Source organism: Leucoraja erinacea, chromosome 17 (assembly GCF_028641065.1).
Source record: "Leucoraja erinacea ecotype New England chromosome 17, Leri_hhj_1, whole genome shotgun sequence".
In the NCBI taxonomy this organism is placed as follows: Eukaryota; Metazoa; Chordata; class Chondrichthyes; order Rajiformes; family Rajidae; genus Leucoraja; species Leucoraja erinaceus.
Window position 1 is genome coordinate 10,362,746 of NC_073393.1, and position 14,290 is coordinate 10,377,035.

The following is a 14,290-nucleotide window of genomic DNA, read 5'->3' on the forward strand; positions in this document are numbered from 1 at the left end:
GAGCACCCGGAGAAAACCCTCATGGTCCTAGGGCGAACATACAATCTCTGCACAGACAGTGCCCGTAGTCGGGATCAAACCCAGGTCTCAGTAAGGCAGCAGTTATACAGCTGTGCCATGTGCCGTATTGCCTTAGGATTGGGATGTTGATCCTGACACAAAGGTCTGCCAGAATTTGGGTGTGATTAGGAATGAGATCTTTGTTTTCCCCCTTTCTCCAGCAAGGTCAGCAGAAAGAGGTCTTCTCTCAAAGCAGCAAGACCAGGCTGAGTTAATGTAAAATAGAAGCTAACTGGCTCTCCTTTCTGAGCAGGGAGTACTGAACAACAGGTCGATTCTGAAAATCAAAGGTGATGCAGGATTGAGCATTGGCACTTCGGTCTTGATTAGGACAGAAGAGAGATTTGCTGCAGAATACAGTTGCAGAGAGAGATTGTGACAAGGCTACTGTGTCTTCATGGGCTTACTATTCTTCCATCAACTTTGTTCTGAGTTTTGACCATATGAAACGATAATGAATAAGCATAGATCTGTAATTGTGACAATGTTATTTTTTAGGACATATAAGACTGACTATAATTTAGTCAGATATTGTTGGTTATGACTGTACTAATCGAGAGGAGAACTGATATCATTTCAACTTGATGAACTGTATGCATATTATTGCTAATTGAGATCATCTGTCTTAAACCGGGAACTCCCTTGGTTTTGTAACCTGCATTGCTCAATGTTTTGACATAAACATGGATAACGTTTTGAAACTGGGAACAACGCCTGTATCCCGTTCTAGAAATAATCTCAAGTTAAGGCAAAAATAAATCGGAAACGTATGTTAAAAAATCTTTCTTCAAAATGAATGTTTTTCAAATTAAATTTTGTCTCTCCATTTTCCTCAGACACTCATTCAGTCTCTCATGAAGTCCGCCAGCAATCTCTGCCCCAGTCTTGTGCAGAAAGTCAACATGCAGGAACAGTTCATCAGCAAAGTAGCTGACAAAATCGTCAACCCTAAGAATTTTGCAAGGAGCATGATTATTGATCAAACGGGATTAGGGATCGTGAACAAACTCAGGTCTGGATATTCCCCCGTCCAAGAGTCGGGTATTTAATTGTCATATGCGCTGACGACAGAACAATAGAATTCTTGCTTGCTATAGCTTAACAGCCCCATAAACACAACAGCACGCAGATAATATATAGTAATCAAAAATACAATCAATTCAGAACTGTTATAGAAGGCAACCAAATAGTGCAAAAATGAACCCCAGCAAAGTCCCCAATGTAACCAAAGACACGGTCTATAGAAGATCATAGTTGCTGAGGCTGATGTTGTGTAGTGTTCTAGAACCTGATAGTTTTCTAGGAAGAAGCTTTTCTTGAACCTGGTGGTCAAGGTTTTCAGGCTCCTGTACCTACTTCCAGATGGAAGTAGCAAAATAAGAATGGGGTCAAGGCGGTGTGGGTCTGTGATGACATTAACTGTGTTATTAAGGCAGTGACTCCTGTAGATACCCCGATGACATAGTACCTATGTTGGACCGGACGGTGTCTACCGCCCTCTGTAGCCTCCCACCCACCCCACACAGTCCACCAAACATCACAGGTACAGACCATATTAGCATGTCACCAACTTGAAATGACAGGTCTTTGTGGAGAGGAGCTCATGAACTACTAATGATATCCCCTCTTTCTCTGGGCTGTGTGTGTCTTTGCCTTCTGAATGCAGTGGGCTTTATTAGCACACAACATAGACAAATAAATAATGGCAGATGCCAGAAATCTGAAATAAAAACAGAAATTGCTGGAAATGCTCAAGAGGTCAGGCAGCATCTGAGGAGCTTCCCTTTGATAGTTTCGAGTTGAGACCCTTCTTCAGCTTCGACTCAAAACATCATCTATTCCTTTTCTCCAAAGACGCTGCCTGACCCGCTGAGTTATACCAGCATTCGTTTGCGGACTGGCCAAGGTGTCAGCTTGCCCGATGGCGTGGGCCCCTGATGAAGTGGGCCCCCTATATCAAGTGGGCCCCTGATGAAGTGGGCCCCCTTTGTCTCCTGGCAACAAAAATGTTTAGACCCAGTCCGCCACTGCCAGCATTTAGTGTCTATCTTTGGTGTAAACCACCAGCATGTGCAGTTCCTTCCTACACACAATGTTTGAATACTGTTGGCCAAGTGTGATTCCAGTTCTGAAAGAAAGTATTAACTTGTAACCTCTCTCGGCAGAGGCTTCCCATTCTGCTGAATTCCTCCAATATTTTCCCTGTGCCTTTGCTGTTTAATTATAGTTAGTTAAAAAATGTCAGAGAACGAGAATCGGGATTAGAAACGTCAAACTCGGCTTGTTTCTAGAATCTACTACGAGTTAGGATTTAAAGTGAGATAATGATGTATTACGATGATATGTAAATAACGAATGGTTGCTCTGTGTTGGCACAGTGAAGTGAAGCTCAATGTTACCGCTGCTTTAATCAACCACATTGTCGACAATGTTCTGAAGGACTTGGCCATTGCTCAGCAGAAGCTTGTAAGTGTTGCTCATGACATAAATTATGTAAAAGACATTTCATAAATTATTATTTTTTTTTAGATTCTGGCAGTTTGATGACTGCAATGCTCCCAACCTCTGGCCGTTTATGTCACCTCCCCGCCCTGTCTTGGAGCTTCTCTTCCCATCCCTGCCACACTCCCCTCTCCCACCTCACCCCTGCCACACATCTACCCGTGCAATCCACACTCCACTCTTTCCAACACCAACTCCCACAGAGGGCAACGCTCCCATTTTCCTCTCATCATGAGAACTCTTCTCCCCTTTCACATCAAGAACCTGTTTACAGCTTGGGCAGCCTGCAACCCAGCTGCATGAACGTTGATGTATCTAATTTCAAGTAACCCCTGCATTCCATTTCCTTCCCCCCCCCCCCCCCCCCCCCCCCCCCCCCCCCCCCCCCCCCCAGTCATCCTACTGGTTCCACTGTTTACATCCTTGTATCCCTTTGTTATCCTTTGCATCCTTGTATCCCTCTTCCCCAGCCAACAATGGGCCATTAGGCACATCACCCTACCTTTGTCATCTGATGCCAGCCCTGATTTGTTCTGGCCTTTTCCTATCTAATGTTCCGTCCCCTTTACTTTCAATCTGAGGAAGTGTTCCGATCCGAAACGACATCCATCCTTTTTCTCCAGAGATGCTCCCTGACCTGCTGACTTACTCCAGCACTTTGTGTCTATCTTCTGTTTAAACCAGCATCTGCTTTCTACACATCAATTTACAGCCACCTTGTACTTTCCCCTGTAAAATGGGCAGCAAACTAAACAATAAGATTCTTGCTTAGCACAGATGGTAGGGGTTAAGGCAGGACAATGGGGTTGAGAGGGAAAGATAGATCATCCATGATTGAATGGCGGAGTGGACTTGATAGGCCGAATGGCCTAATTCTGCTCCCATATTATGAACTATGAACTTTGAACTTATGAAAAGCTATTACCTTTAATTTTAGACAATTCATTTACACTCTGAATTTTCTCCATTTAGGCATGTTATGTAATGCAGTCTCCGTGTGAAACATTAGACACAAACACAACACGTGTAGAAATCTCAGAGGAAGAAGTCATCAGCAACAAAAGTAGTGTTTCACTAAAAATCCCAGTGGACGGCTTGGTTCCAATGGAGGTATTAGTCACAGCAGATTTTAAAATTGGGAATTGGCTGAAACTGAGTACAGTAAACCCTTGTTTTTATGGATCTCTTTGTAATGGATTTCAGTTACAGAGGACGGATCTACCGACCTTCACCGCCAGACCAGGCTGCAGGCGCCACCTCTGGCCCACACCGTCTCCCCTGGCAACTACCAAGCCGGACCTACTGCCCCCGCCCCCCGCCCACGTCCAGACCACCAACCCTCGCTGCACTCCGGGCGCCCGCGGGCCACGACCAATGTCTCCGTAGATCATCCCCTCAACTCACCGGGATTCTCGGCCCAGTTCCAGACTGAAGTCTGAAGTAGGATCCCAACCCAAAACATCACCTTGCCATGTTCTGCAGAGATCCTGTCTGAGTTACTCCAGCACTTTGTGTCCTTTTGTGTATTAACCAACATCTGCAGTTTTTTGCATTGGGTGGATAATCGGCAATAATGGACACCATGCCCCCCCCCCCTCCCCTACCCCCAACCCATGGTCCATTATAACATGGGACTACTGTATCGTGCTTTCTTTTCAAGGTGAACTTCAAAGATTAGATAATTCTTATTGGGGTTGGCTTACGACATTAATTTATGCAACTCAGACTTTGTTGCATAAATAATATGGTGTTTTAAGAAGCCAGCTCACTACCACCTCTCAAGCCAATTAATGCTGTCCATGCTTGTGATACTCAGATCCAAAAACTGAATGAATAATATAAAATATTGCTAATTTCTAACAAATGTGACATCTCTTCCACAGAATCTGTCTATACTTCGTAGGAAGACCATACATTCCAGAAGAATCAGGCCAACTACAGCTTTGAAGAGTAAGTGGGGAAAATAACATACTAACTGAAAATGAACGATTTTTCTAACTCCAGCAACTGCAGAAAATGTTCACATTTTATAAGGGGATAGACCACACTGTGAACCATAATATATACTCATCACAATTATTATCCTGGGATGTCAGGACTTTCATATGAAGAAAGACTGGATAGACTCGGCTTGTACACGCTAGAATTCAGAAGATTGAGGGAGGATCTTATAGAAACTTACAAAATTCTTAAGGGGTTGGACAGGCTAGATGCAGGAAGATTGTTCCCGATGTTGGGGAAGTCCAGAACTAGGGGTCACAGTTTAAGGATAAGAGGGAAGTCTTTTAGGACCGAGATGAGAAAATCATTTTTTACACAGAGAGTGGTGAATCTGTGGAATTCTCTGCCACAGAAGGTAGTTGAGGCCAGTTCATTGGCTATATTTAAGAGGGAGTTAGATGGGGCCCTTGTGGCTAAAGGGATCAGGGGGTATGGAGAGAAGGCAGGGATGGGAAACTGAGTTGGATGATCAGCCATGATCATATCGAATGGCGGTGCAGGCTCAAAGGGCCGAATGGCCTACTCCTGCACCTATTTTCTATGTTTCTATTAATATCATAAAATCTATTAACTATCTGATTTTAATTTTTGCCTACTCTACCCATGACATTTAATGCTTTATAATTTGAGGCTGTCTTTATTTCTCTGAATGGATTTCTTAAACATGCCCAGTTCAGTCCTTACTGTAAATTCTGAGCCTGATCCTTCCCTATTGCCAGTCTCTGAATGAATCAGGCTGTTTTCAGACTTGGTGTTAGATTTGAATCATACGTGAGCATTTAATCACATGCATGCCAATTCTTAAGACCGCTTAATTTCACCACTGTAACTTGGCATGGAAGACTTAAAGTGGTTGCCATAGATCCTAATAGGTAACAGGACAGGTTAATAAAATAACTTACTTTATTAGTTATATTATCAGTGAATATAAGGGCAGGCGTTTTATTGCTAAAACTGCATACAACACAGACAGTACTCGTGGACTGTGTACGGTTTAGTTTAGTTTAGAGAAACAGCAGGGAAACAGGCCCTTCGGCCCACCAAGTCTACGCCGACCATTGATCACCTGTTCACACTAGTTCTACAGTATGTTATCCTACTCTCAACACACCAGGGACAATTTACAGAGGCCGGTTAACCGACAAACCCGTACATCTTTGGGATGTGGGAGGAAACCGAAGCACCCGGAGGAAGCCCAGGCAGTCACAGAGCGAAGGTGCAGATTCCACACAGACAGCACCAGAGGTCACGATCGAACCCGGGTCTCTGGCGCTGTGAGGCAGCAAGTCTACCTGATCTTCTGTTGATGAAAATCATCAATTTTGAAGAAAACAAATACTAGAGAGGGCAAGGAGGAGATGTACAGTGATGTGTTCAAGAAGGAACTGCAGATGCTGGAAAATCGAAGGTACACAAAAATGCTGGAGAAACTCAGCGGGTGCAGCAACATCTATGGAGCGAAGGAAATAGGCAACGTTTTGGGCCAAAACACTTCTTCAGACAGTGATGTTGTCAGTGCAGAAACATTTTACCAGTAAGATAAGTTTTGACGCTTGTTTTCTTTTGAACAGAGGAAGCTGAGACGGGACTTAAATGAGGTTTAAAACATTATGAGGAACCTAGACAGAGTGAAAACGGAAGGACCTATTTCCCTCAGGTTAAAAAACCAAGAGGCGTAGATTTACAGTAATTGGTAGAAGTTAAATAAAAGTCCACACTGACGGCAGTAGACGTCTGAAACTGACTGGTGGTAGAAGCAGAAGCCTCTAACAGCTTTGACCTACTTGGAAAAGGGCTTGAAGAGCTATGGACTGCAGGTCGACAGATCTAGTGCTGGAAGGTGGGATTAGATTGGGTAACTCCATATCAACCACTGGGTCAAGTGGCATTGATTTTCAAGAAGTTGTATTATTCTAGAAATTTTATCCAGTCTATTTATTTTTGCCTTTTCTATAACAAATTTAAACTGAATTATATTTGCTCTAACCAACATGCCTCTTGCAGATCCATCATGCCCACTTGTTCAAAGTCATTCCATCACAACGAGCCTTGCATTGACTCCTCTGCGTTAGGATCGCCACGTTCTGATGCTAAAAATGGTCTTCTTGAATGGATTAAAAAAATTCTGCACCATTCAGAACCCTGGTCCTGTCCCAATTAATCTCAAGGTGGTTGGATGCGACACATGATTGTGAATGGTACCAATGGAACACTGGCCCAAAGACAGTGAACAGCCGGAGATGGGGAGAAGATTAAAACAAGGACTAAGTATGAGCTACAGATTCACTGTGTGCTTAATTAAGTTATTTTCTTTTCCTCAGGGAGCTCGGACATGGAGGTAGAAAGACAAACTGAAGAAGTGCCTTCTGCAACTACAACAGAACTGCTGGCAGATGACGTTCAGTCTGTTAAGTCGCATCCAGCCTGTGAAGAAATAACTGCTGCAAATGGCACAAATACTGAGAATGATTCTACGGATTGTCTAATAGAGCTGCCCACAGAAGGATTTAAACTGCAGCACCACACACGGGGAAGACCAAGGCCAAATCGGACCAGGAAGCAGCCTCCTTCCAAACCTTCCGTAAGTCATTTTCTCAGAGTCAAAGCTGTACATAGATCCCTACAGCATAGAGACAGGCCCTTCGGCCCAACGTCCATGCCAGCCAAGTTGCTTAATGGAGTTAGTCCTACTTGCCTGTGCATGGTCCATATACCTCCAAACTTTTCCTATCATGTACCTGTTTATGTAGGAGGGGGGAAATACAGATGTTGATTTACAAAAGAAGATACAAAGTGGTGTAGTAACTCCGTGAGTCAGGAGCATCCCTGGATAACATGGATGGGTGATGTTTCGGGCTGGGACCCTTCAGTCTGAAAAAAGGGTCACCTATCTATGTTTTCCAGTTATACTGCCTGACCCGCTGAGTAACGCCAGCACTTTGTGTCTTTTACCTGTTCTGACGGATCAATATCTGCAGGCAAATCATCAAATCGTTAAAAGGTTGTTGATCAATCCAATAATCTTTTTGGTAGTTACTTATGTTTGAAAAGATCAGGTAGAAATAAAGAACTCTGCGGCTACCAGTAAATTCCTATCTCTTCCCCCCGACTGCAAAAAGGAAGTGTGCAATCAGGAACCTTTTATGGTAAAGGATGAGATTCCAGCTCCCATAGTGTTTCCTAGTTTTAGAATAAACGTGGAGAGTGCTAATTGACCAGATTAGAGTTACTCCATACTTGTAATTGTGTAATTTGTAATTTTGTGAATTTAACACAGCATCCTGGGATAAACGTTTAATGAGTGCTGTTCACCAACAGAAGACAGTAAAAGGAACATTGTGTGTTGCAGCATTTGTAGCTCTTGCTGCCCCCCTCTATCCACGATGAATAATATGTGTTGAAATATCAGTGCAAAGTTACCATGACAATAACAAAACTTGGGAAGGTCAGTTAGCACGTTCAAGTTCAAGTGAGTTTATTGTCATGTGTCCCTGTATAGGACAATGAAATTCTTGCTTTGCTTCAGCACACAGAACATGGTAGGCATTTACTACAAAACAGATCAGTGTGTCCATATACCATGATATAAATATATACACACATGAATAAATAAACTGATAAAGTGCAAGTAACAGAAAATGGTTATTGATAATCAGAGTTTTGTCCTAACCTTAGTATCAGCTGGATACATTTAACAATTAAAATAATTCTTCATTCTTAATTCAATTAAGTAAATGGAGAAGAACTAAAATTATAAAGTATTTTTTGTTTAGTTTAGTTTATTATTACTGTCACTTGTACTGAGGTCAATGACCTAATGAATTGTCAGCATTCTCTGCACAATCTTATGTTGGCAAATTGTTATCCCGATACACTGTGTCATCACAAGGATAGGAACTAATTCTTTAAGCTAATCTAATAAGACACCTTTAATAATAGTTGCCAGAGAAATATTGGATTTGATTTTAATGAAACGAGGAACAGACTTTTGAAGTGGATAGGGAATCAGTAGTAGATTAAGTGGGATTTAAAAAAATAATATTATATTCACTTTTAACATCAGCATTATACAGTGGACCTGGGTGTTAGAAAACAGGAAGTTGGTTAACCTGTACAAATGTATCTGGAATACCTTCAGTAACTAGGCCACAAAGGAGAGGGAAGAAACCATGCTGGTTTTCAGCTCCTTTTATGTTGTTCCAGGTGTGCCGATGATTCCCCTGTGGGGTGAACTTGGTTATTTTTTATGCAAAGTGAGAGTTGGAAAATGAATTCTTGTAAAAAGTTGTTTCGCAGTTATAGATAGAGTCATGGAGCGTGGCAACAGGCCCTTCGGCCCAGCTTGCACATGACACTAGTCCCACCTGTCTGCCTTTGGCCCATATCCCTCCAAACCTACCCAATCTAGGTACCTGTCTAAATGTTTCTTAAACGTTGTGATAGTACCTGCCTCCACTAACTCCTCTGGCAGCTCGTTCCGTACACCCACCACCCTTTGTGTACAAAATAGTTACCACTCAGCTTCCCGTTAAATCTTTCCCCCCTTCACCATAAACCTAGATCCTCTGGTCCTCAATTCTTTAAATGATTGTGCATTGGTAAGAGTTTATTCTTCAGAATTGAAATTGCAGTTTTGCTCGGTCTGAGAAGGGCGTTTTTAAATTCTATTTGACGATGATACCTGCTTGTATGTTCAACATGTCTTGTTTGTATGTGGACTAGGTGAAATTTGCAGACCAGGAGAAGAAAGAGAATGCAGCCAACACCCAGGTAGATGATGGACTTGAAGAATTCTTCAATAATAAGACAGTATTTGAGGAAACCAGGTATGTGCTGATGCCAGGATGATTCATCATTCAGTTGGTAAATTTTGAATTGAAGTTTGTAAAGGGCGCAGAGGACAATACCTAGTCTCTGCCTTATGCCCCTGTCCCACTTAGGAAACCTGAACGGAAACCTCTGGAGACTTTGCGCCCCACCCAAGGTTGTCCAGCGGTTCCTGGAGTTTCCCAGAGGTTTTTGTCAGTCTTCCTAATGGTTGAAAGTGGTTTCCGCTTCTTCTATGTTCTGGCGATTATTTCAAAAAATTCAAAACCGGCCACGACTAAAAATAGGTTGCGGCCAGTTTTTTTAGTCGAAGCCGGTTGCGATGCTAGTTGACGGTGGTTGCTGGAGGTTGTAGGTAGTGGAAGGCAAGACCTCCCTGGTGGAATAAAACTGGGTGAAAAAAAGGTCTTACCTTCCACCGTGAGTCCACCTCGGCCAGCCATGCCCTTCTGGATCATCGCGGTGATGATGGTGGGGAGCAGCACTGCCCTGCACACCGCCCTGCACACCGCCCTGCACACTGCCCGGGCCGCCTTACACTGTTCCTGTGTACCTCCTGGTGGACATTTAAAGAATGGCAGGCACCATTTTCAAGGCAATTACATGGATTAAGTGGGAGATGGGGTTGAGGAAATATTCTCATTATATGTTAGAGATGGAAGACTTATTACCAGAAAAGTATTCTGATGTCCTCTTTGATTTTAAATGAATGTTTCGGAAAGAAAAGATTATATGCAACACATTTGCAGTATTTCATTCACCTCAGCATGTTGTTAATATAACTGTTTTTTATCCTGTGGCAAGTAAGCTGCAGAATGGTCCATGGCTTGCATCATAATCTATTAGGTCTTTGGCCGATTGTGTCAAGAGAGAGTTAGATTGAGCTCTTAGGGCTAAAGGAATCAAGGGATGTGAGAAAAATACAGAAATGGGGTACTGATTTTTTGATGATCAGTCATGATCAAATTGAATGGTGGTGCTAGCTCGAAGGGCTGAATGGCCTACTCTGGCACCTATTTTTCTATGTTTCTACGTGCAGTGGAAAACCAATTAGTGCCACTCCCTTACTCTTTCCAGTGGTCTGTAAAATGTTCCTGTTCAAGCAGTAACTCAGTTCCATTTTAAAGTTACTATTGAGCCACATTTTCACATTCCACGAGCCAAATTGTCACAATCTGCTGTATATAAAAATAATTCTCTTTGCCTAAGGTTTTTCATGTTAATTATTTTCAACACATGCGCTTGCCATCTGCTGCTGGAGGCTTTCACCCTAGGTACTGTTTCAACACCTTTCATAATTCTGAACACCTACTACTCAATCTTTGCCTCATTTTCTCTCATTTAAAGAGAACACAGCGTTTGGAGTACGTGAGCATAACTGAGTCCAATTCAAATTTTTGCTAAATCTGCTTTCCACTCTAAGACCTTGAAAAGCTTAAAGTGTAGTGGCAAATTGTGTTACATTATTCAAGTTAGGGCCTAATGAGGGATTTATAAAGATCCACATACCTGTCTAAGTGTCATTTAAATGCTGTTATAATACCAAATTTTCATTAAATGTTTAATTTTTATTGAAGATTTCTATCACTGTAAGCATAACTTCTTTAATCAAAATGTAATAGAAATCTTAAATAAAAAATAAAACATTTGATGAATATTTGGTATTATAATAGCATTTAAAGGATACTTAGAAGGTGCGTGGATTGGAAAGGTTTAGAGGAATATGGGCTAAATGCAGGCAAATAGGTTTGTGGATGTTATACAGGATTGATTGATCTATACTAATATCTAACGTAAGAACACAGATTCTGAAACAAAGCATGAACTCAAATAGCAGAATATGGTTTACAGCCAGAATATGGTTTACAGCCAGGCTGGTTAACTGAGTGAGATCATGCACAGATACACACAATTTATTTAACCAATAAGCAGAAAATACAATATGACCATGTTATGTTTCCACGTGCAGAGCCCAAGCTTATTGTTTCTTCCCAATCTTGATTTAGTTCGTTTAGAGATACAGTGCAGAAACAGGCCCTTCGGCCCACACCGGCTAGCAATCCCCACACACTCGCACTATCCTACACACACTAGGGACAATTTACATTTATACCTACAAACCTGTACGTCTATTGAGTGTGTGAGGAAACCCAAGATCTCGGGGGAAAAAACCAACGTAGGTCACGGGGAGAACGTACAAGCTCCGTACAGACAGCACCCGTAGTCATGATCGAACCTGGGACCCAGGTCTCTGGTGCTGTAAGGCAGCAACTCTACCACTGTGCCACTGTGCCACCGTGCCGCCCCTACTACATTCTAAACTATCTTGCCTCATATATCACAGACTTCTGTCATTGATAATTCATTAGGGTAAGACTAGGGTTGTTTTTAACAAAACACTCCAAAGCGATGATTTCCTTCAAACAGATGCCAACCGTTTCATTCTGCTGTTATTGTCCTATTGTTTACCTCAAAACTCACTGTTACTGTTTCCCAAAGAAGCCATGACGATCAGACAAAAGAGACAAATCTGAACCCTCCTGCTATTTTGGCAGTAATAAACCAAATTAGTTGGGATTTGCCCAAGGTTTAATTTCCTTCCAACCAGGTTGTCACTGTTGCTTTTCCCTGCTTGATCACTTTTAATAAGTTGAAATCATCTCAATTAAATTAGGGCAGACATAAAATGCTGGAGTAACTCAGATGATCAGGCAGCATCTTTGGAAAAAAAGAATAGGTGACGTTTCAGGTCCAATATATAATTTTCTAAACTAATTGGGAATGGATTGTGGGTAATAAGGAATTTAAGGAACAAAGTAGATATATTTTATAGAAATTGTGCAAACTATATAAAGGAAGAGTGTATTTAGACCCGATTAGCCTCTCCCATTTTTTTTCGAAATCTCACTAATGTACATATTTATTGTAGCCACTAGCATTTGTTATTTATGACTGGATGTGGTTTAGAGCAGAGGTCTGTAACCTAAGAGATCCCGCTCAGTGGTAGAGTGCTCGGCTCGTATCCGCAAGGTCGCGAGTTTGCGCCTAGCAGCTCATCCCAGCGTTACTCGATCGCCGAGGTCATATAGGTCTTGAGTCTTATGTAGTATTTTCTTGCAGTTGGGAAGGGATTAGGTGGGTATGATATATAGAAACGTAGGAACTGCAGATGCAGAACTTTGGTTACCATTCTACAAAAAATCCGCTGCCCGATACACAAAGTGCACAGGAGTAACTCAGCTGGTCAGGCAGCATCTCTAGACAAACCTTGTTCTCCAGTGATGCTGCCTGATCTGCTGAGTTATTCCAGCATGTTGTGTCCATGTGATACCCTTGTTCTCTGAGCTGATGAATATTTTCTTAGTTGGCTTATATGTGCTTATAGAATCTGCAGTATTTTTCGTCAAACTGTTCCTGAATTTCCGATATCCTAATAGATGTACAAATCGAGCATGAAAATGAAGTCTTTGACAAGATCTAAGTTAACCATGAATATTTTTTCTTTATATTGTATATCAGTTATCAAGTAAATGCAAAAGCCCAAATTAATCCTCCCTATCAATAAATCACAATTTACAGGAGTGAGCTTTTTAAAACGTACCCAATTTTAGCTAAAACTACCAAACATTGAAATATTGTGTCGAGATAACAAATACATCATCGACTTGGGTCAATGTGCACTGTGGCTAGACAAGATTATGCCCACAAATCATTAGGTTGTAGTTTGCAACTTCTCATCTTGATGGATATTTGCAATCTACAGTTTCACAATGGGGATGATCAGACACACAATTATTTTTTGTAACAGCCTGGATCATTGTGTAAATTATGTTAGAAAATTGGATGTGCCAAGTTGAATGAAGATCTGTTAGAAAGTCTATTATTAACTATAATTTCAAACACGTCATATAAAGAGCCCCCAGTAGCTGATGTATTGTAACTTGGGGAAGCGTTTGTATCACATGGGGCTGGATTGTTGTGATCCGACTGTTTCTCCTTGAACTATTTCTCTGGTTTGTACAGGAACGCCGACCCTGTGAAGCAAGAAGAACCAAGCACCACAACGTCAATCCCTTTAAAAACTAAAAAGAGATACCCTAAACTCAGCGACTTCTTTATCTTCAAGAAAGGAAAGATCAATAAAATGAAAAAAACAGAGGGAGACCCCGAGGGAAACCAACGGAAAAACAAGAAGAGTTCATCCTTGGATTTCCTGAGACCGCACTGTAAATCAGAGGAGATGCTGGGTCAGGCAGCACCACCACAGAGCAGTGGCGAGCCAAGCAAACAAGAGGATGTTCTCAAATGTCAGTCGCCGCCACGAAGGGTTAAAGCACACTCATTAATTCTCTTCCCTGGGAACATGGATGCCAGTAATTTGTCAGTTCATGCTTTGGTATGTGGTAAGATGTTTTTAAAACAGTGAGAATGCTCAGAGATGACTGGAAGAGAGACGTGTTCAGACATTTCGAAAACCAGAAATGCTGAAAATTTGAAAAAATCATTGGATTTGCCAAAATCCATCAGTGTTTACCTGAAACAAGGTTTTAGAAGCATAGACACATAAAATAATAGAGAATAGGTGCAGGAGCAGGCCATGCGGCCCTTCGAGCCATTCAATATGATCATGGCAGATCATCTAAAATCAGTATTGTGTTCAAGAAGGAACTGCAGATGCTGGAAGATCGAAGGTACACAAAAATGCTGGAGAAACTCAGCGGATGCAGCAGCATCTATGGAGCAAAGGGCCGAAACCCTTCTTCAGACTGTTCAGGCTTCAGACGAAACCCTTCTTCAGAAATCAGTACCCTTTCATGCTTTTTCCCCATATCCCTTGATTCCTTTAGCCCTAAGAGCTAAATCTAACTCATTATTGAAAAACATCCAGTGAATTGGTCTC

General features: G+C 41.9%; 1 protein-coding gene across 1 annotated transcript in view; it reads left to right on the forward strand.

Annotated features, from left to right (window-relative positions):
- The window catches only part of carmil2 (capping protein regulator and myosin 1 linker 2), a 65,419-nt gene that overhangs the window by 40,505 nt on the left and 10,624 nt on the right, over positions 1–14,290 (forward strand). The window contains exons 24-30 of the mRNA XM_055648474.1: positions 897–1,072; positions 2,439–2,526; positions 3,535–3,672; positions 4,446–4,512; positions 6,885–7,144; positions 9,286–9,389; positions 13,414–13,786. Coding sequence (XP_055504449.1) covers positions 897–1,072; positions 2,439–2,526; positions 3,535–3,672; positions 4,446–4,512; positions 6,885–7,144; positions 9,286–9,389; positions 13,414–13,786 — 1,206 coding nt within the window. The remainder of the gene's footprint in view (positions 1–896; positions 1,073–2,438; positions 2,527–3,534; positions 3,673–4,445; positions 4,513–6,884; positions 7,145–9,285; positions 9,390–13,413; positions 13,787–14,290) is intronic.